At 58.0% G+C, this 21,827-nt stretch overlaps 1 protein-coding gene across 1 annotated transcript; it reads left to right on the forward strand.

Annotated features, from left to right (window-relative positions):
- The first annotated feature begins 17,742 nt into the window (after positions 1-17,742).
- AQP2 (aquaporin 2) lies at positions 17,743-21,827 on the forward strand. The gene is made up of 4 exons (XM_002711130.6): positions 17,743-18,181; positions 20,530-20,694; positions 20,840-20,920; positions 21,470-21,827. Exons 1-4 carry the CDS (start codon positions 17,822-17,824, stop codon positions 21,677-21,679), a joined length of 816 nt encoding a protein of 271 aa, XP_002711176.1. The 5' UTR covers positions 17,743-17,821; the 3' UTR covers positions 21,680-21,827.

Genomic DNA, 21,827 nt, shown 5'->3' on the forward strand with positions numbered 1-21,827 from the left:
ATGTGAGTGGAATCAAGGAGTTCGGACTCTCTTAGCAGACACTGAGTGTTGGATTTTTACTTATTTTTTTAAAGATTTATTTGAAAGAGTTACAGAGAGAGGTAGAGACAGAGAGAGAGGTCTTCCATCCACTGGTTCACTCCCCAATTGGCCACAGTGGCTGGAGCTGCGCTGATCCAAAGCCAGGAGCCAGGAGCTTCTTTTGGGTCTCCCACATGCGTGCAGGGACCCAAGGACTTGGGCCATCTTCTACTACTACCCCAGGCCATAGCAGAGAGCTGGATCAGAAGAGGAGCACCTGGGACCCAAACCAGCACCCATATGCAATGCCGGTGCTTCAGGCCAGGGCATAACCTGCTGTGCCACAGCGCCAGCCCCACTTATTTTTTATTTGCAAGACAGACAAAAAAGAGAGAGAGAAAAAAAAAGAGCAAGCTCCCAGATGGGAGCTGGTTCACTCTCCAAATGCCCACCATGGCCAGGCTGGGCCAGGGCTGAAGCCAGGAGCCAGAAACTCAATCCTGGTGGTCCACGTGGGTGGGAGGGACCTATCTTAGGATGTCAATCATTCCCCCTGCATCTAGCGTCTGCAGTAGCAGGGAGCTAGAATCAGGATTGGAGCCAGGATTCAAACCCTGCAGACGTGGGACGCGGTATCTTAACCAGTACCCTAAATGCTAGGCTAAATGCCTGCCCTTCAAGAGCGTATTTGGAAGATAGAGACCCACGCGAGCAAAATGCAGTGTATCAAGCTCTCTGTGGTACCTAGCAGTGTGCAGGTAGCCTGGTGGAGAGCTCAGAGGAGTTGCGATCAAATTCGATGTCCATCCGCGGTCTCCTGTGTAGCCTTGGGAAAATCTCCCTCTCGGGAGCGCGGCTCCATCCTCTGCAGGGCTGGAGTGGCCAACACTTGCCTACGTTGAACCGAGGTCCCCGCCGCCATGTGCGGATTCCTTCCCCAGCCCCCACCCCCGTTTCTCCTCAGCCGCCAGACAGACAGCGCGGACTCAGATCTGCAGCAGATAGCAAGCGAAGCCGCGGGGGGATGATCGCATTCCGTCCAAAAGCAGAGGCAAGAGCTGAGCCGCTTGACTGCAGGGGGGACCTGGGAGGAGCCAGGGCCTCGCGGTGAAGTGCGGTCCCTAGTCTGAGGACCCGCATCCGGGCCCTCGTGCAGCCCTGGGCCCGGGGAACCAGCTCTGAGTCTGGGATTGCCCAGCGCTCCCTGGAACTGGCTGCAGAGCTGGGTGCGGTGTGCCCCTCCCCTGACCTCAGCCCCCATTGCCCGGCCCCTGCTAGAAGGAAGCTGCTGGTGGAGACTGCTAATTGCTCCCTGGGTGCAGGGCAGCTCCCAGCAGTCTAGGGAGAGAACCCTTGGGGCTCTTCAGGAATGTGATCCCTGCTCTGGGGCCCGCCCCTGCTGCAGACCTGGCTGCCCCAGCTTAGGCTTGAGGCTCGCTCCCCTGCACTGCCCCCCTCCCCTGGGCTTGCTGAGAATGTGGGACTTAGTGTCAAGGCACAGAGAACCTCCCCTGGGGTTCACCCATCCAGCACAGGCTCTGTCTCTGTGGCCTTGCACTGTGAGGGGTGAAGGGTGAGGCAGGTATGGGTGGCCTTGGATGGAGAAGTCTGGATAGGAGTCTTGGGAGAGGAGCAGTTTCTGGAACACCAGCACAGGGCGCTCTGGGTTTAGAACCCTGTTTCTGAATGTGTGTTGCAGGCTGTGCCACTCTCAGAAGCAAAGTGAGTCGTTGGGACCCTGGTCCCTGGGGGCTGATTCTGGGGACAATGGAAAACTCACCTGGTTGAAGCTGTGTGTGGCGGGGAGGGGAGTGTTGGGAGGCTGAGTTATGGGCCTCACTGTTTGTTTTCCAATTTGAGAAACAGAGAAACAGGCAGAGGACAGCACTCCCATCCACTGGTTCACTCCCCAAATGTCAGAAACAATCAGGGCTGGGCTGGATCAAAGCCAGGAGCCAGGAGCTCCATCCGGGTCTCCCACATGGGTGGCAGGGACCCGAGGACCTGAGCCATCACTTGCTGCCTCCTAGGATTCGCACTAGCAAGAAACTGGAGTCAGCAGCCTCAAGACAGACTCAGGTGCTCCCACGTGAGACACAGGCATCACAGCCAGTGTCTTAACTGCTAAGCCAAATGCCACTCCAGCATTTTGGTGGGTTTTGTCCTTTTCTTTAAGATTTATTTATTTGAAATGCAGAGTTACAGAGAGAGGAACACACACACACACACACACACACAGAGAGAGAGAGAGAGAGAGAGAGAGAGAGATCTTCTATCTGTTGGTTCACTCTCCAAATGGCCCCAACAGCCAAGGTTGGACCAGTTCAAGGCCAGGAGCCTAGAACTCCATCCAGGTCTTTCACGTGAGTGACAGGGTTCCAAGCACTTGGGCCATCCTCCCTGCTTTCCCAGGCATGTTAGCAGGGGGCTGGATCAGAAATGGAACAGCCAGGACTTGAACCAGCGGCCATATGAGATGCCAGTGTCCCAAGCGGCAACTTTACCCGCTATGCCACAACACCAGATCCAACTGCATTGTGTTTTAGTGGACAAACAGGAGCTCCCCAAGGGGCGACTTGGGCACATGCTGAGAGCCCCAAGCTCCTGTATGGATCACCCCCTCAGAAACACACACCCCAAGGCCTTTGAGTGGAGCTCCAGAGAAGCCCCTGGGGTCATTGAGAGCATGGGTGTGACCACAGACCTTGACCTCTGAGGCTGAGAAGACTCCCCAGGACCAGGGCCCCTGCAGGGGTCTGGATGCAAAAGCACGACTCTTGTGCGTGGCGGCAGGACGGCCGGCAGCGCTGGGAGCTCCTATCTGCAGGCACAGGTTCCTTGTGATAGAGCTGGGCTGAGAATGTGTGGCCGCAGGGGTGGTGGGATGGTGGGTAGTGGTGGCGGGTGGCAGTGGCGGGCACGGTGGAGGAGGGGCCAGCACCTTCAGGGTCCAGCATACCGCGGCTAGAATCCCAGGACTGGTTGCTATCACTTCTGAGTGGCCAGCAACTCAGCCTAGGAGAGTACTTGCTTGGGACCTGGCCCAGCGTCACCCAAGGAACTTTCTCAGCTTCTAGGGGCCCACCCTCAGCCACCCTTGCTTCGGACAGAAAGGCCTCCATGGCAAGGGACCACTGCAGTGTTGCAAGCCCTCCAAGGGACAGGTGTTTGGTCCAGAAATTAAGACAATGGACACCCGTGTGCCATATCAGAGTGTCCAGCTTAGAGTCCCAATGCCAGCTTCCTGCTAGTGTGCGCCCTGGGAGGCAGTGGTGATGGCTCAAGTGACTGGGTCCCTGCCACCCACATGGGAGACCTGGACTGAGGTCCCAGCTCCTTGCCCTGGCCAGGGTCCAGCCCCTACTGCTGTGGGTATCTGTGGCATCTCCATCTCTCTCTCTCTCTCTCTCCCCCCCCCCCCCAGAATATCTGACCCAAGAAGTCACTGAGAAAAAGGAGCAAGCCATGGTTCCTCCAAAGTACACAAGACCATCTGCAGCTCAGCCCAGCCCCCTCCAACACAGCACGCCAGGACTGAGGGTCCACAGGGGGCCAGGCATTGGAGACCCAGCCCCAGGCCTGTGTCCCCACAGAGGGTAAGGCCAGGAGGAGCAGAGGTGGTCAGAGTGTGCGACAGCTGTGGAAACTGAGAGCTGAGAGGAACACCCAGGAGGGGCAGTCTTGGTACATCAAGGAAGGCTTCCTGGAGGAAGGGTAGGTGGGAGCAAGGAGCCAGCCAGGAGGGTGGAGACCTTCCCAGAAGACGCAGCCACTTACACAGTCTGGGGATATGGCAGAGCTTGAACATGCAGGAAACACCAGGGTGGGCCGCACGGGAGAGGAGGCCAGGGCTGGAGTTGCCCACAGGGATGGAACAGGAACAGATTACCTGAGGGGGAGCTGGGGGCAGGGGTCCTGTGTTCCCTCTGGCAGCAGGGGTGGGGGCTGACGGGCCCCCGCAGAGACAGGTCTCTGTGGTCAGGGGCAAGACATGCAGAGACCTGAATGTGAGGCGCCCACGGGGCCAGAGGCACAGGCTGGACTCTAAATCACCTTTGTGCTGGGGGCCGACCCCTGGAGAGGCCACACCCCCCTGCTCCAGGATCTGCTCACTTGTGCACAGCACCCCTCTCCCCGGCCATCTTCCCACCTGTGACAAGCCTTGCTACTTGCTCTGCATGGCCTCAACCTCCCCTTCCACCTCTGGGCTGCTTCTGTTCCTCCCCCAGGTGCTGAGCCCGGCTGGAGAGCAGGGAGCCCCCATGCGGGGCCCAGCTGGCCATGGCCTTGAACTCCCGCAGGTCCTTTCAGTTCTTGGTGGTGGGCAGTGAGTTCCCAACCCTCCCAGGCCCTGTTTTGCCCTGCTCCATCCTCACGGCGAGCCAGCAGCAGCTCCAAGCCAGCAGTTCCCACCACCTGCTCCCACCTCCCTTCCACTCTGCACCCCACTTTTCCAGCTCCCTCCTGGCTGGGATGCTCCGCCATCTGGAGCCCACCCTTTCCTTTCTCAGGGCAGGGATCTTCATCCGTTACTCCCTCCCACCTCTCTCTCTCTAACCACCCACTGGTCACTGGCTCCTCCATAATCATTAAAAGCCCAGTGTCCCCGTCCCCCCCACCTCCCCTCCCCCACCATCTGCTTGCCACCCACCCTTGCCCACGCCTTCTCTCCCTGGCCAGCAACATGTCAACATCAGGACACCAGAGCTCAAGTCATCTATTACCACCACCACCCCCCCATCCCTACTGCAGCCTAGCGGGGCAGGGCCCAAGCACACACCCAAACACATTCTGTCCCTCCTCCCTCTCCCTGGAGCCAAACCCAGCCCTGCTACCAAGCCCCTCCAGACCCCTCTTTCTTGTTTCTTTTTAAAAGATTTATTTTATTTATTTGAGAAGTAGAGTTACAGACAGAAAGAGAGAGAGAGAGAGAGAGAGAGGTCTTCCATCTACTGGTTCACTCCCCTAAGGGCCGCAATGGCGGGAGCTAAGCTGATCCAAAGCCAAGAACCAGGAGCTTCTTCTAGGTCTCCCACATGGGTGCAGGAGCCCAAGCACTTGGGCCATTTTCTGCTGCTTTCCCAGGTACATTAGCAGGGAGTGGATAGGACTTGAACCAGTGCCCATATGGGATGCCGGCTCTGCAGGCAGAGGCTTAACCTATTATGCCACAGCACTGGCCCCTGCCCCTCTTTAATGTCCCTAGGATCCATCCCTGTGCTCCCACCGTGGGCCTGACATGCACCTGCAAGCCTTGGTGTGTGCCTGGCCCGTGTGCTCACGGCAGGCACTCCTTGGGGCTCCAGCTGTTCCTGCCCAGACCATTCTCCACTTGTTGCTTCTCGTCCTCACGCCAGCCATGAGCCAAGACTGCCTGAGCACCATCCCCATGGCTAGGCTACCTGCACCTGGTTGCTTCTCCCGCTGCTGTCTCAAGCCGCCATTGGCCTCGTCCCCACCTGTCAGTGGGCTCCGGCAGTGCAGCTGTGATTAGGGACCAAGGTCGTTTTAGGAAAGATATTTGAGCTGAGGCTGTGTGAGCTGGGTTAGAACCCCCTAAGAGGAAGCTGGCACTGTGCTGTAGTGAGTAAAGCCACTGCCTGTGACACCGGCATCCCATATGGGCGCCGGTTTGAGTCCCGGCTGCTCCACTTCTGATCTCTCTGCTAACCCGCCTGGGAAAGCAGTGGAGAGTGGCCCAAGTGCTTGGGCCCCTGCACCCATATGGAAGACTCGGATGAGTTCCAAGCTCCTGGCTTCAGCCAGCTGGGCCAACTGGGGAGTGAACCAGCAAATGGAAGACCTCTCTGTCTCTCCCAACTCTGCCCCATAACTCTGCCTTTCAAATGCATAAATAAATTCTAAAAAAAAAATCCATTAGGCACTATCATTGATTTGTGCACTCTGAGTGTTCATTGAGTGTCCACCACGTGCCAAGCACTGAACTGGACCCCAGGGATCTGCTGGGGAGCAGAAAGATGCAGGTGGGGTCAGCGCTGTGCCGCAGTGCATAAAGCTGTAGCCTGAAGTGCAAGCATCCCATATGGACACTGGTTCAAGTCCTGGCTGCTCCACTTCTGATCCAGCTCTCTGCTATGGCCTGGAAAAGCAGTAGAAGATGGCCCAAGTGCTTGGGCTCCTGAACCTGTGTGGGAGACCTGGAAGGATCTCCTGGCTCCTGGCTTCATATCGGCACAGCTCTGGCCATTGTGGCCAATTGGGGAGTGAATCAGCAGATGGAAGACCTTTCTCTGTGTAATTCTGACTTTCAAATAAATAAATAAATCTTAAAAAAAGAAGGAGGAGGAGGAAGATGCAGGTTCCTCCTGGAGCATCCAGTGTAGTGGGGGGAGGGAGGGATTCATCACATGAACGTCACAACCACGACCGAACCAAGGGCCCCTCTGGGTGGTGCATGGGGCTCTGAGCATCTGATGGAGGGAGTTGACCGTCCCTGATGACGTGATGGTCAAGCCGAGATTGGAAGGATGACAAGGTGTAAATTAAGAGAAGAGAACAGGGATGAGCAGCCCAAGGAGGCGGCTGGCGTGCAAAGGCCCTGGGGGAACCAGAGGCAGGACCAGGGACTCACTGTGGCCAAGGATGGCACAGCACACACTTTGAGGAACTGCAAAGTAACATAACACAAAAACCACCATGTCAACCAACGCACACCATGCAACTTAGTGGGATTTAGCAGATTCACAAGTTGTGTAGCTGCTGCTACCTGGGTTAGAGCATTTCGTCACTCCCAAAGGAAGTTCTATGTCCAGGAGGCACTCCTTCCTCCCCCTGCCCCAGGCTGCTCTGGGCAGGGGGTCCTGGATCCCTACCTCCTTGCCCCCTGACCGCAGAGCCATGTTCCCCAGTGCTCACGTAGCTCGCTCCGCTTATTCACCCATTGGCTGTGAGGCTCTGAACTCTGTGTGCAGGGCCTTGTTTGCACATCTGGCTTTGATTCTTTTGGACGTGCACCAAGAAGCGGACTCGTGGGGTCATGTGTTGGGTCTGTGCTTACCATCTGGAGGCAGGGCACACACCTCTAGCCGCGGGGGTGGGGCGCGGGTGCAGGTGGCACGTGAGAACAAGCATGACGCTTTCTCCACGGTTGACAATTCCTTTTGGTCTCTTTCCACTCGGGTGGTTTCAGGTGGGGAACGCACCAAGAGGGGCCTCTCAGCTCAGCTGAACAAGCCCCTCCTTCCCGTAAGCGGTCCTGGGCCGGGGATCCTGGATAGCTGTGTCCCCGGAGGGGTCTCAAAAGCCCAGGCAGTGCTTGGCATGCAGTTGGCGCTCAGTAACTGTGTGTTGTGTGGTTAAAGACCACGAGCAGTCTCACCCCAAGAAAGCAGAACCAGAGAGACGGGCCAGTGGAGCAGCCAGAGGGCAGGCGGTCAGACATGGGCCCCCAGGACCCCCAGTCCTCCGGGAAGCCTCCACCCATGGTTATTGAACCTGGTACTTCCACATAGACTCCCACGGCAGCGTGGAGAGCCTCAGCGGCTCTGTATTCCACGGCCAGGCTGCTGCGGGAGTGGAGCTGGATCCACGCCCAGGACACTGGACATCCAGGACTTGTCCCGTTGGCGAGGCCACGGGTCCCTCCCCTCCCAAGGCCACTGGGGAGTGCAGCCAGCCCGAGGGGCACCCCGGAAGCCCTCAGGAGCGCTTCACCCTGCCCCCACAGCAGAGTAGCTGGCAAGCCACAAGCCGATATTGAATTGCAGCAAAACTGGGCAGAGGATTAGACACCCCACCTGGACCTGCCCGGGGAGAACGCTGCAGCCTGGGCTGGCACCCAGTGTCAGGCGGAACCATGGCTGGATGAGCAGCAGCGAGGGGCGGGGTGGAAGGGCCCGTGAGCAGACAAAGTCAGCTGAGGTTCCTTCCCAGGGCCCTGCACCCTCAGTGTGCACACCTGCATTCGTTCACAGAGCTGGGGAGGACGGACCATAGCCAGGTTGAGGAAGCACAAAGGGACAGGGACGGGGGACAGGAACACACCCAAATGCCCAGGATTCTCCGGGGGGAGGGGGGCGAAGGAGAGTAAACTGCTTTGACCAGTAAGTCAAGGAAGGCTTCCTGGAGGACGGCGAAGGGTGTGGGGCTGGGTTGGGATCCAGGAAGACATGGGCTTGAAGGATGGCTGCTTCCTTGCTGTCTGACATCGGGCAAACATCTTAGTTCATTTGGCAAACTTTTTTTTATTTTTGAGCGTGTGCTCCACACCAATCACAGGTGACCTAATGGGAGCACAAAGATGAATTAGATATGGCTCGCGTGGTCAGCGCCCAGACACATCGTGGGGACATCGGGATCCTGGCTGCGGTGGAGGCAGAGTGCGCCGGCGCCGTGGGGCAGGACGGCAGGGGCCTCCCGGAAGCCGAACCACGCTGAGCACGCTTTGCTCAGGGGCCAGGGCGGGCGAGGGTGGGGGCCGTGGTGCGGGGCAGGGGGGGGAGGGGGGGAGGAAGAGGCATGGGTGGAGGTGAAAGGCCCGGGACGGGGTCCTGCAGGGGCCTGCATGGATGCGGGAGGCAGGCCTGGCTGTTCTGAGTGCGGAGGTGAACAGGTTGCGGTGACCTCTCTGCGCTAGGTCAAGGGGCGTTGCCTATGGCCAGCGCCCATCTCTGCTAATGACCCCAGTGCGGCCTGACTCAGGCATCCACATTCCTGGCTGTTCTGAGCCAGCTGGCAAACCCCTTCCTCCCGCCTTCAGCAGAGGGGCGAGCATCCCCCGCCCCCGCCCCCCCCCCAACCCGGGGTGGACTTCCCTTGGATCCTCGGCTCCCTCCCCCTACATGTGTCGGTGGCGAAGAAGCCAGGAACGAGGCGTTCAGAGCAGGAAAAGGAGGGGCCGGGGTCGTGCCAGGAGATGTGTCCCCTGTCCCTGCTCCTCTGGCTGGCCACCCCTCCCGCCAGCGCCCACAGCGGCTCCCAGCTGCTGCCCTGTAGGGGGCTTTTCTAGCGAGCAGCCTCTTCCTGCAGAGTTGCCCGGGACCCTATTAGCTCCTCCCCTGGTACCTGGACTCCTGCCCTCACCTCCACCTGCTCAGACCCCTCCCAGAACCAGGAATGCATTACCTCGACCCCCGTTCCTGGCTCACCCCTAAGCCACATCAGACATGGGCCAACTTGTTCCCGGCCCCTCCTTGCCCCACCAAAGCCCAAATGCACACTTCCGTTCCCTGCCCAAGCGCCAAGAATCAGCTTCTCCCTGAATCAGGTCCACTCCTGAGTGGCCGTCACACGGAGGGTATGGGTTGGGGCGAGGCTGCACTGGGTGGATGAGGGCTGGCAATCTGTGAGCTGGTGCCATGGTGGTCGCCAGGGTGCAGTGACCAGCACACCCAGGAAGAGTCCCTGTCCTCTGGGAGTACAGTCTGGCAGGGACGCCCACATCCCCACCAGAGCACCTGGGTTCAAGCCCTGGCTGCGGCTCCAGTTCCAGCTTCCTACCGGTGCACACCCTGGGAAGCAGTGGTGATGGCTCACATGCTTGGCCCCTGCCACACACCTGGGAGAGCTGGATGGAGTTTCTGACTCCTGGCTTCAGCTTGGTCTGACCCCAGCTGTAGTGGGAGTGAATCAGTGGGTGGGAACACACTCTGTGTGTGTGTGTGTGTGTGTCTCCCAAATGAAAATAGGGTGGGGCAGAGTAGTGGACAAGCAGGAGTATGTGTTCCTGGGGTGACAGGAAACCCGTTCTAGGGAGACAGTGACTTTTCTGCAGCATCTCAAGCAGTGTTTTTTTTTTTTTTTTTTTTTTTTTTTTTTTTTAATTTGACAGGTAGAGTTATAGACAGTGAGAGAGAGAGAGAGACAGAAAGAAAGGTCTTCCTTCCATTGGTTCACTCCCCAAATGGCCACCATGGCCGGCACTGCACTGATCCAAAGCCAGGAGCCAGGTGCTTCCTCCCGGTCTCCCATGCGGGTGCAGGGCCCAAGCACTTGGGCCATCCTCCACTGCACTCCCGGGCCACAGCAGAGAGCTGGACTGGAAAAGGAGCAACCCAGAGCCCATGTGGGATGCTGCTGCCGCAGGATTAACCAAGTGAGCCACACGGCCGGCCCCTCAAGCAGTGTTTTTAAACCGTGAGTGGCAGCCCATGTGTGGGTCATGGAATCTATTTAGTTTTTGTGCCTTGAGTTACTTTTTTTTTTTTTTAAGATTTATTTATTTATTCGAAAGAGTTACGCACAGAGAGAAAGAGAGGCAGAGAGAGAGAGAGAGAGGTCTTCCATCCTCTGGTTTAGTCCCCAAATGGCCGCAATGGCCGAAGCTGTGCCAATCCGAAGCCAGGAGCCAGAAGCTTCTTCTGGGTCTCCTACGTGGGTGCAGGAGCCTAAGCACTTGGGCCATCTTCTACTGCTTTCCCAGGCTGTAGCAGAGAACTGGATCAGAAGTGGAGCAGCCGGGACTCGAACTGGCTTCCATATGGGATCCTGGCACTGCAGGCGGGGGGGGGGGGGGGGGGCTTTATCCACTTTGCCATAGTGCCAGCCCCTTGTGTTACTTTTATGTATAATAGAATATGATTTACAACAGCACACTTCAGAAATATTGTATTGCGAATGGGAGTTTCTGTTACCTACCTGTCTACCTTCCTGTCTGTCTCTCTCTACCTATCTATCTGTCTGTCCCTGTCTGTTTATCTACCTATCTTCCTGCCTGTCTATTTATCTAAAAGATAATGCTTATAGGTTAGGATAGTAAATGTGTTTCTTTTTTTTTTTTTTTTTTAGATTTATTTACTTATTTGAAAGTCAAAGAGAGAGAAAGAGATTTTCCATCTGTTGGTTCACTGCCCAAATGGCTGCAACAGCCAGAGTTGGGCTGGTCCAAAGCCAGGAACCAGGAGCCTCTTCCAGGTCTTCCACATGGCCGCAGGGGCCCACATACTTGGGCCATTTCTGCTGCTTTCCCAGGTGCCTTGGCAGGGAGCTAGATCAGAAGTGGAGCAGTCAGAACTCAAACCCATGCCCATGTGGGATGTCGACCCTGCAGATGGTGATTTACCCATTGTGCCACCACGCTGGCCGCTGAAATGCATCTCTTACTGCAGGTCCTCAAGCACAAAGGTTTGTCGCAGACAGAGGAAACGTGTAGCCATGTCGGAGCTGACGGGCAACACACCAAACCCAAGGATCTGTCTTGTCCTGTGGGCAGTGCGGAGCCATGGCGCTTAGGTGAGACCCCACCTTCATCCCTGAGCCCCACCCTAGGGCAGGAGGGGGACCTTGGCATCTCCCCAGGAGCCTGGCCTTGCCACCATCCCTGCCCTGCCGGGGACCCAGCTGTGAGCGTCATCTGGCCTTGGAGGTGGGGCTTGGATGGGGAAGTGAACTTACCGTCTGGTGAAGCCTGTAATTCTGGGTTCACGGCTCCTCCATGCTGTTTCACTGCCTGGGCAGCTTTTGCATTCTCCCTCTTCCTGTATAAAATAGGGCTCATAAGGGTCATCTCCAAAAGTCTTTGAATTTAGTTTGTCACATGCCTGGCCCCAGGCCTTCAGTAAAACAAATTGTGGGGGCTGGCGTTGTGGCACAGTGGGTTAAAGCCCTGGCCTGAAGCGCCGGCATCCGATATGGGAGCTGGTTCTAGTCCCGGCTGCTCCTCTTCCAATCCAGCTCTCTGCTATGGCCTGGGAAAGCAGTAGAAGATGGCCCAAGTCCTTGGGCCCCTGCATCCACGTGGGAGACCAGGAGGAAGCTCCTGGCTTCGGCTTGGTGCAGCTCCGGCCATTGTGGCCAATTGGGGAGTGAACCAGCGGATGGAAGACCTCTCTCTCTGCCTCTGCCTCTCTCTCTCTCTCTCTAACTCTGTCTTTCAAATAAATAAAATAAATCTTTAAAAACAAGTCGCGTTTTTAGCACAAGTATATCCCGATTATTTCTTGGCATATACTTGGACCTTAAATGTTTGTGGGAGGTATTTGGCTCAGGGGTTAAAATGCTGCAGGGGGCGCGCGCATCCCTCCTTGGTGAGGTTGGGTTCGAGTCCCGGCTCCGCTCCTGATTCCAGCTTCCTGCTAATACGCACCTTGGGAGGCAGCAGTTGGGTCCCTGTCCCCACTGGGAGACACCTGGATGGAGTTGCAGGCTGCTGGCTTTGGTCTGGCTCCACCCCGATTGCTGCAGCATTTGAGGAGGGATCCATTAGATGGGAGACCTCTCCCTCTGTCTCTCTGGCTTTCTGATAAAAGAAAGAATTTATTTAAACAATCTCCTGTTGTTTATCTGAAATGCAAACTTGCGTGGACAAACTGCATTTTATCCGCAAGCCCTGTGTGGACCCCACAAGCCCACATGCGTCCCAGACTCCTTGGTGGGTGGGGTGGGCGGTGGGGGTGGGCAGTGAGCACATCTCCCCTCTCTAGCCAGCCTGGGCCTGGGCCTGCTCTCCACTCCGGCCCACTGTGTCCCCACTGTGGGTGTGCCCTGTGTTTGCTCCCTCAGTCCCCAATCCCAGCATCTCCTGGGACACGTGACCCACTGTTCCCGACCCCCCAGGGACCATGCAGGAAGCTGTCAGTCGCCAGTGGGGCCCAGCCCCCCCACACCTCCTCCCCCACTCCTCCGCTTTCTAGGGTCCAGCCCCTCCCCACCAAGCCACTGCAAACAACGCCCCCAATCCATGTATTGTTCAGAGCTCTCTTTCCCACTTTTTTCTCAGCGAGGTAGGGATTCCCTCTCACAATCCCACTCCTAGCTATGTGGCCTCGGGAAAGTAACTCAACCTCTCTGAGCTCCCTGTCTCCTCATCTGGAAAATCCTGGATGATGCCATTTAGCTGCGAGGATTCGAGAGCTAACACAGGCGAGTGCGGCCAAAACGCCGCGTGGCGGAGCAGACGCTGAATACCTGTTTCATGGTCTAACTGCTGTATTTCAGCCATTCTAAGGTGCGCTTGAGATTTTCTCCTTGTTTCATTTCCTACGGCAGCTGGGGGAGGCCTCCAAAGCCTGTGCCTACCTAAACTTTGTCAAGGGAGTTCCCTGCCCTCTCTTTCCGGCGTGTGTTCAGTTTAATTGCTGTTTAAAATGTCCTCAAAAAGGCTACACTGCGGTTTGGCATTTACACAAGGCTGCGTGTCTGCAAAGGTGCAGAGCAGGAATCGGGCTTGGGGAAGCAGCTAGCATTAAGCAATGACAGTTCGTATATATTCTTGCAAAACAGCTGCCCGATGTTTTGATGAGACCCGAAGAAGAGTGGGCACCGTGTTGTTTTATTACAGAAAAGGGCAAGACGAGTGCCGTCGCCCTGTGGAGCAAGAGAGCACCTGCCAGAAAGCTCACCCAGCGGGCATCTGAGGCTCGGAGAGAAACCTGCAAGGAGCAAGCCAGCTTGCAAAGACGGAAGAAGCCCCCCCCCCCCCCGCCACCTCCGCGTTGCAGAGGGCTCGGGAGAGCTGGGCTCGCCAATGTGAGGAGATCCGGGCCCAAGCGCTCACTGCCCGTTTGTTCCTCTGTGAGTTCCTTGCGTCTGCGTGCACAGAGTGATCTTGACTTTCGAAGCTGACATCCAAGTAAATCTAAAAGACTTCTTGCCCAAATGATAACAAAGGTATTTTATGGTAGTTTTCCCTTTCTTTTTTTTTTTTTTCATTATTTATTTACTTGAAAGTCAGAGATACAGAGAGAAAGGGAAGACAGGGAGAGTCTGTCCATCTTCTGGTTCACGATCACCAGATGGCTGCAAAGGGGGGGCTGGGCCAGGTTGAAGCCGAGAGCCAGGAGCTTCATCCGGGTCTCTCACATGGGAAGGAGGAGCCCAAGGACTTGGGCCATCTTGTTCTTCTATTTTTTTTAAAGATTTATTTATTTGAAAGGCAGAGTTACAGACAGAGAGAAGCAGAGAGAGAGAGAGGTCTTCCATCCGCTGGTTCACTCCCCAAATAGCCGCAATGGCCGGAGCTGAGTTGACCCGAAGCCAAGAGCCAGGAGCTTCTTCTGGGTCTTCCACACTGGGGCAGAGGCCCAAGGACTTGGGCCATCTTCCACTGCTTTCCCAGGCCATAGCAGAGAGCTGGATCAGAAGTGGAGCAGCCGGGACTCGAACCGGCATCCACATGGGATGCCGGCACTGCAGGCGCCGGCTTTACCTGCTACACCACAGCTCCAGCCCCCATTGGGTCATCTTCTGCTGCTTTTCCCAGGCCATTATCAGGGAGCTGGATAGGAAGTGGAGCAGCTGGGACGTGAACCGGCACTCATATGGGATGCCAGGGTCACAGGTGACAGCTTTACCTGCCACACACCTATGCTGTTTCCCTTTTCCTTTTCTTAATTTTTAAAACATTACATATTTTAATTATGGTAAAATACACACACCATAAAACATGCCATCTTAACCACTTTAATTTTTTTTTTTTTGACAGGCAGAGTGGACAGTGAGAGAGAGAGACAGAGAGAAAGGTCTTCCTTTGCTGTTGGTTCACCCTCCAATGGCCGCCGCAGCCAGCGCACTGTGGCCGGCGCACCGCGCTGATCCGATGGCAGGAGCCAGGAGCCAGGTGCTTTTCCTGGTCTCCCATGGGGTGCAGGGCCCAAGCACCTGGGCCATCCTCCACTGCACTCCCTGGCCACAGCAGAGAGCTGGCCTGGAAGAGGGGCAACCGGGACAGAATCCGGCGCCCCAACCGGGACTAGAACCCGGTGTGCCGTGGCGCCGGCCCCACTTTAATTTTTTTTAAATTCATTTGTATGAGAAGCAGAGCGACACTCAGAGACAGAGAGAGACAAAGAGAAAGTTGCAATCTGCTCGTTCACTCCCCAGATATGACCAGAGCTGGGCTGGGCTGCAGCCAGGAGCCAGGAACCCCATCCATGTCTCCCATGTGGGGAGCAGGGACCGGCTGCTTGAGCAGGAAGCCAGAGTCAGCAGTCAGAGCTGGCAAACGAATCCAAGTGGGACACGAGCATCTTAACCAGTATCTTAACTGCCAGGCCAAACCTGTACCCTGTAACTGGTTTTTTAAATTTATTTTATTTATTTGAAAGACATATTGAAAATAGGAAGGGCCCAAATGCTTGAGCCATCCTCCACTGCTTTCCTGGGCATATCAGCAGGAAGCTGCATCAGAAGTGGAGCAGCTGGGACTCAAACCTGTGCTCCCATATAGGATGTTACAGTCACAGGCAGCGGTTTAATCTGCTGCACCACGATGCCACTCCCCTCCCCTGTAACCATTTTTTAAAAGATTTTATTTATTTATTTATTTGAGAGGCAGAGCTATAGACAGAGAGAGGGAGAAACAGAAAGATCTTCCCTCTGCTGGTTCACTTCCCAAGTGGCCGCACCAGCCAGAGCTGAGCCAATCCGAAGCCAGGAGCCATGAGCCTCTTCTGGATCCCTCATGTGGATGTGGGTGCAGGGGCCCAAACACCTGGGCCATCTTCTACTGCTTTCCCAGGCCATAGCAGAGAGCTGGACTGGAAGAGGAGCATCTGGGACATGAACAGGCACCCATATGGGATGCCAGCACCGCAGGCAGAGGCTTAGCCTACTAAGCCACAGCACCCTATTCCCCACTCCCATAACCATTTTTGAATGTATGGTTCAATGGAACTCAGTGCATCCACATGACTCTGCCTCCAACTTCAAGAAAGCATTTTTAAAATGATTTATTTACTTGAAAGGCAGAGTTACAGAGAGGGAGACACAGAGAGGGAGAGAGGGAGAGAGGGAGACACAGAGAGGGAGAGAGGGAGAGAGGTCTTCCATCCGCTGGTTCACTCCCGAAATAGCTACAATGGCTGGAGCTGCACCGATCCGGAGCCAGGAGCCAGGAGCTTCCTCCAGGTCTCCCACATGGGTTCAGGGGCCCAAGGACTTGGGCCATCTTCCACTGCTTTCCCAGGCCATAGCAGAGAGCTGGATTAGAAGTGGAGCAGCCAGGACTTGAACCAGTGCCCATATGGGATGCCAGGACTGCAGGCGGCGGCTTTACCCGCTACACCACAGCGCCAGACCCTCGGATGCCTTTCACATGACAGGATTTTGCCCCCCAGCTGCACACACACACACTTGTTCTGAGTCTCTCTCCCCGAGCCTCTGGGACCAGGGCCAGGTCCCCATGTGGCACTGCTGTTTCAGGTACTGGAAACACAGCCGAGAACACGCCCACAAGAGCTCCTGCCCTTTCAGGACTCTCCTTCGGTTGGGCCTCGTTTTCTTCTTCCTCACCCTCCTCCTCCTCTTCCTCCTGGAAAGAAGTTACAAGTTCACGTGTGCATGCTCGCATCTTGCATTCTCAGAAACAACTCTGTGGGAAAGGCATCTTTAGTCCCATTGTCCAGATAGGAAGACTGAGGCTGAGTGTGATTCAGCAGTCCAAGGGTGTGGTGGAAACTCTCGAGACCCAGTTCCAGTTCCAGTTCAGCCTCTAACTTGCTGGACCACCGTCCCCAAGTCACTCACACTCCTCAGGCCTCAGGCTGGGACACAAGACAAGGTATTCTACTTCGTAAAGAGGTGCATAGGCCAGGAGCTACAGCACTATCCAGAGCCTGTCCGGATCCCACCCCAAGCCCACTGCTGCCTCTGGATCCCCAGGAGAGGGAACGAGCCTGGAAGGATTAGGGAAGAGGGGCCTCCAAGGCCCTGGTGGTGTGCAGGGCCCCCAGTACGAGGCGGTATCCCTGGGAGGGGTGGGCACCCATGCCAGAGAGCTGCCTATTGGGCGGCCTGGCCTCCCTGGATCGCCACAGCTCACTACCCCAGAGAAATGTCTTCCTCCGGCGACATGGGTGGCTCTGGGGGCTGGGGGATGCCCCCAGTGCTCCTGGGACACCCTCCCCCCGCCCCAGATATGTGAGTCTGGGGAACCCAACACGTAAGAACGTAAGCAGCACTCTGAGCGACTGCTACAAGGGTTTGGCCTCCACCCGTGACCAGGCGCAGCCACTCTGTGCTCGTGTCATAGGGGATTTCATGTCGCCGAGTCCCAAGGCCCCAAGGCAGGCGTCACCTCCATTTTACAAAGTCCAGAGACGGAGCAAGGTGGTGCTGGGACAGAAGCTCTGAGCTGACCCCCCCCCACTCCTCCGCTGACTCTTTCAGCCAGGGCCAGGGTCCCCAAGGCCCCCCGAAGCCACCGCTGGCTCCAGGCTGCCGGAGCTGCTCCTTGAATGGGCTTCCAGGAGGAGGGAGAGCTTAATGGCTTACGGGCGATTAACTACAAGCAAGCAGGCACAGAACAGACACCAAGCATTTTTGCCTTGGAAATTTGGCCCAAGCCGACCAGTTGTTTTCCATCTCCTTCCAGAAGGGTGGGGGGAGGGTGGGCATCCACCCCCAAGACGGGCGACTCTGGCATTTCTCGCGCATAATTTGGGGTGGGTGTGTTGGGGGGTGCCCTGCACCTTAGCCACCACTTTGAGTTAGAAAGAGGGGTCCTCCCCCCAGCCACCTCCCCTTCGGGGGTTCCCATCCGCAGCTTGGCGTGGGGGAGGGGAGGCCCCACGGCGACAGGCCTGGGGTAACTGAGGGAACAAACACGGAAAATCAGGGGACGTCAAGCCTTATCTGGAGTTCATTAATGGGGAACTTTAGTCAGCTGTGAAGGCCAAGATGGGGTGATAGGCGTGCAGTGGGCAGGGGTGGGAGTGGGGCAGGGGTGGCAGGGACAGTGGAGGCGCTGGCCTAAACTCCGCCTCCATCGCACGTGCCCAGGCCTGGGCCGAGGGACTCTATATAGGCCCAGCCTCCCCCGAGGCCCCGAACGAGCGAGAGGGAGCGAGCGAGAGGGAGCGAGCGAGAGGGAGCAGAGGCGGGAGACCCGTGGAGGGCCCGCAGCATGTGGGAGCTTCGGTCCATCGCCTTCTCCAGGGCGGTGTTTGCCGAGTTCCTGGCCACGCTCCTCTTTGTCTTCTTCGGCCTGGGCTCAGCCCTCAACTGGCCATCGGCGCTGCCTTCCACATTGCAGATCGCCATGGCTTTTGGCCTGGGCATCGGCACCCTGGTGCAGGCTCTGGGCCACGTCAGCGGGGCCCACATCAACCCTGCCGTGACCGTGGCCTGCCTGGTGGGCTGCCACGTCTCCTTCCTCCGAGCTGCCTTCTACGTGGCTGCCCAGCTGCTGGGGGCCGTGGCCGGGGCCGCTCTGCTCCACGAGATCACGCCGGCCGAGGTCCGTGGCGACCTGGCTGTCAATGCCGTGAGTACAGCTGGACCCTCGCCCTCGTCCACGGCGGGTGGACCTTGGGCCACCCCTGGCGAATGATGAGATGCAGGTGGCTCTGGGTGGAGAGAGAGAGAGAGAGACAGAGACAGAGACAGAGACCAAGATGAGGCTCTAGACAGGAGCCCAGCGGAAGGGGCAATTGTGTGAGAGCAGAAACGGCGGAGAAAACAGGGCTGCTGGTACCTTCTGTCCGGGGGCCCGCGGAGGAAGAGCAGCGTCGAGGGTTCTGCTGGACTCCATGCCCACGTGGGCTGGGGCTCAGCAGGGGCAGGGTCCCCAGAGCACAGCAGCCGTGCAGTCTTCCCCAGAGGGGAGAGATGGAACGCTCTTTCAGCTTCTAGCAGGTGCAGGAACGCTTCAGGGGTAGGGTCTCTCCCTCTGGATGCTGGAGAAGTTTGTGGGAGGCAGCTGCTGAGGCTGTGGGCAGCCTGGGCTCTTAGGAAGCTGAGGGTAGCGCGGTTCACTCCCCCGCCCCCAATCTGCGAGGTATGGGTGGGGAGGGCTGAATGCGCTCCCCTCCATGCAATATGCCCTCTGCACCCCTGCCCCAAGCCAGAACAGCAATCACCTCTTCTGTGCCTCAGTTCCCCGCATTTCTTCGCTGGCTGCATCCCTGGGCTTCTAGCAAACAGCCCAGCCTCCATGGCCACGCCCTGCCCTGCACAAGTGGTCTTTCTGCACCCCGGGGGTTTCTCTCCCCTTCAGAGTGGGAAGTATGGTGAGGCTGGGGATCCAGGGCTTAGAAAACACCAGAGCAGCCAAGGCAGCTGGCCGACCGAGCAGGTGCCGATTTCCACTGAGCGCGAAGTTAGCGCCATTAGCAGCAAGCGGAGCCCCAGTGGGACAGAAAGAGGGGCTTCCTGAGAGCACCACCCCAGCAAGCCCCTCTCCGCAGGGGCGCCCTGGAGCCCCCAGCCCTGCTCCTCTCTCTGCAGCTGAGTGGGGGCCTCAGCAGGGAAGGTCTGGGAGGCTCTCCTGCCAGCTATTCCTCAGTGGGCCCACCCCCAGGAGAACCCGCTGGGGGGCAGCGGTGGGGCTGACTTGCCCTCAGCCTGTCCCTGTTGTCCTCTGGGAGAGGCAGCCTGGCCACCAGGAAGTTGCCATTGATGTGCATCTGCCCTGTGCCGTCTCAGCCTCGTTCAACACCGTAAGGTAAATTCTGTGGTCTCCCCACGTGACAGAGGCTCAGCATTCAAACGGCCCAAATGACAGGACCGCTGTGGCAGGTGGCAGCAACCGGCGATGGACCCAGAGTTGTCTGACCCCATAGCCATGTCCAGGCTGTCTCCCGCGGAGCCGCCACCTGCCAGCAGCAGGACAGCTAGGGCGCTGCCCTTGTCACTGCCAGTCCTCAGAGGCCTCCCAAATCTGCTTCATTGTCCCCAACATAACTAGATGGACCAGAGGCCTCCAAAGCTCTTCTCCCTGTCCCCTAGAGGCTGTGACGGTGGATATCAGCAGGAAGCTTGAGGCTATAGAACCAGCCTGCCCATGAGGACCTGGGTGTTGGGGGGGAGGGGCTCGGGCCAGGGGAAGGAACGTGGGAGCTGAGAGCCATGCAGCTCCCCTCACACAGGGCCTAGCCCCTGAGGGCAAGGCGCAGAGGCCAGGAGGAGAACCCGGGAGAAATCCTGTGTAGGGTGTGGCTGGGTTGTGAAACTGCCTCCCTTCGCTCAGCCGCAAGTTCTCATCTTACCCACAGCGGGGTCTGCTGGGACTGCGGGCCCCTCTACGTGGTGCACCAACACCGCGATAGACAGCTCCAGTGGCCTCACCCTGACCTGCACAGGACCAAGCCCACAGGGTGCAGCAGGTGAAGATTAGGGGACAGTGCCGTGGTGAGGGGGTGTTCCCAAGTTCCTGGACCGCCTTCCTGGGAGCCCTTTGGCCACAGGAAAAAAAAAAAAGACTCCAGGCCTCTGGCTGCCCCAGTGTCTTCCAACTAGGGAGCAAGGAGGGCCCTCCTGTCCCTGTCCAAAGCCCCCTGCAGCCATGGAAACCTCTTCCCTTCTTGTTCTTCAGAAAGCAAAACCACATCTGAGCACGCTTCTGCGCTCATGCTGCAGACGCAGGCACAGGGTCCGCGCCCAGACCTAAGGGGCCGGGCAGTCAGTTTTCCCACCTCTGGCCTGGGGACCACAGGCAGCCCTGGCGTCTCACCAAAGGCAGGGGCCCAGGAAGAAGGCATCGGGAGGCCAGCCCAGGTGTTCTGGCTCCCAGCCCAGAGGCCTCCCTGGAGCCTCTGCTGCAGGTGGGCAGCAAGGTGGGGGCAAGAGGTGGAGGGGGAGCGTGCTCAGCCTGCCCCCCCCCTCTGTCCCCAGCTCAGCAACAACGCCACAGCTGGGCAGGCCGTGACCGTGGAGCTCTTCCTGACGCTGCAGCTGGTGCTCTGCATCTTTGCCTCCACCGACGATCGCCGCAGCGACAACGTGGGCACCCCTGCCCTTTCCATTGGCCTCTCGGTGACCCTGGGCCACCTCCTCGGGGTAGGTCACAGCCCTACACAGAACCCCAGAGGGACAGATGGCCTGGAGGGCTTGACTCCATATACCCTAAAGGCTTTGGAAAGGGAGGCACCCCCCTGGGCCCATCTCACCTCACTCTCCTTGACACCCCCTCTTCCCATGACAGATCTACTACACCGGCTGCTCCATGAACCCTGCCCGCTCCCTGGCCCCCGCTGTCATCACCGGCAAGTTTGATGACCACTGGGTAATGCCAAAAACCACCTCCCTTGCCCCTTCCCCAGAAACCCATTTCAGAGGGGAATAAGGGCTGGAAGGGGTGGGGGGAGGGGTTCAGCTGCTGCAGTGCCCCAACCCTCCTCCTCCTCCTCCTCCTGGGGTCGGCCTTTCAGACCCCGTTTCCACAGCGTGACAAGTGGGCACCTCACCAGCTCTTGGGGAAATTGAGTTAGGCTGCCTGGGTAACAGGGTGCCCGGCGCCAGGAGCTCAGCAGACAGCGGCTCTTAGACTGATGAGCACGCACGCGGTTCTGAGCTTGTGCGGCGCCTTCTTCTAAGCACTTTGCTGCTGTTGAGCCATTTCACGACCATCCTAGGAGGCAGGCACTGTTTCAGTGAAAGCAAACAGGCTCAGAGAGGCCAAGTAAAGGGCTGGCATCAGAGTTCGACGCAGGCAGCGCATCCAGGACCCCGCACCCTCACCACCCGGTGCGTGGCGGCGGCGGCAGGCGGGGCGGCGGGAGGGGGTCCCCTTTGCTCCCCGCGCGCTGCCAGTCCCCTCTCTGCTCGCCCGCAGGTCTTCTGGGTCGGACCCCTGGTTGGCGCCATCCTGGGCTCGCTGATCTACAACTACGTACTCTTCCCCTCGGCCAAGAGCCTGTCGGAGCGTCTGGCGGTGCTCAAGGGGCTGGAGCCGGACGCCGACTGGGAGGAGCGCGAGGTGCGGCGGCGGCAGTCGGTGGAGCTGCACTCGCCGCAGAGCCCGCCGCGGGGCAGCAAGGCCTGAGCGCGCCCCTCCGCCAGCCCAGCCCTCCCAGTCCGAAGTTGACCCCAGCGCAGAGCAGTCGCTTGCAACATGCGCCACAGCCCTGGCCTCGGGGGTCTCAGGGTCTCAAGGGTAGCGGGGAGCCCCCCACACACACACTCCCGCAGAG

The sequence above is a fragment of the Oryctolagus cuniculus genome, chromosome 11 (genome assembly GCF_051225735.1).
Source record: "Oryctolagus cuniculus isolate XC-2025 breed Fujian yellow rabbit chromosome 11, ASM5122573v1, whole genome shotgun sequence".
Lineage (NCBI taxonomy): Eukaryota > Metazoa > Chordata > Mammalia > Lagomorpha > Leporidae > Oryctolagus > Oryctolagus cuniculus.

Excerpts from the sequence above, each read along its gene's own strand:
- AQP2 (XM_002711130.6), top strand. The coding sequence starts at position 17,822 with ATGTGGGAGCTTCGGTCCATCGCCTTCTCCAGGGCGGTGTTTGCCGAG. Across the intron at positions 20,695-20,839 it reads CCCTGGGCCACCTCCTCGGG|ATCTACTACACCGGCTGCTC; the intron begins GTAGGTCACAGC and ends TTCCCATGACAG. Across the intron at positions 20,921-21,469 it reads GCAAGTTTGATGACCACTGG|GTCTTCTGGGTCGGACCCCT; the intron begins GTAATGCCAAAA and ends GCTCGCCCGCAG.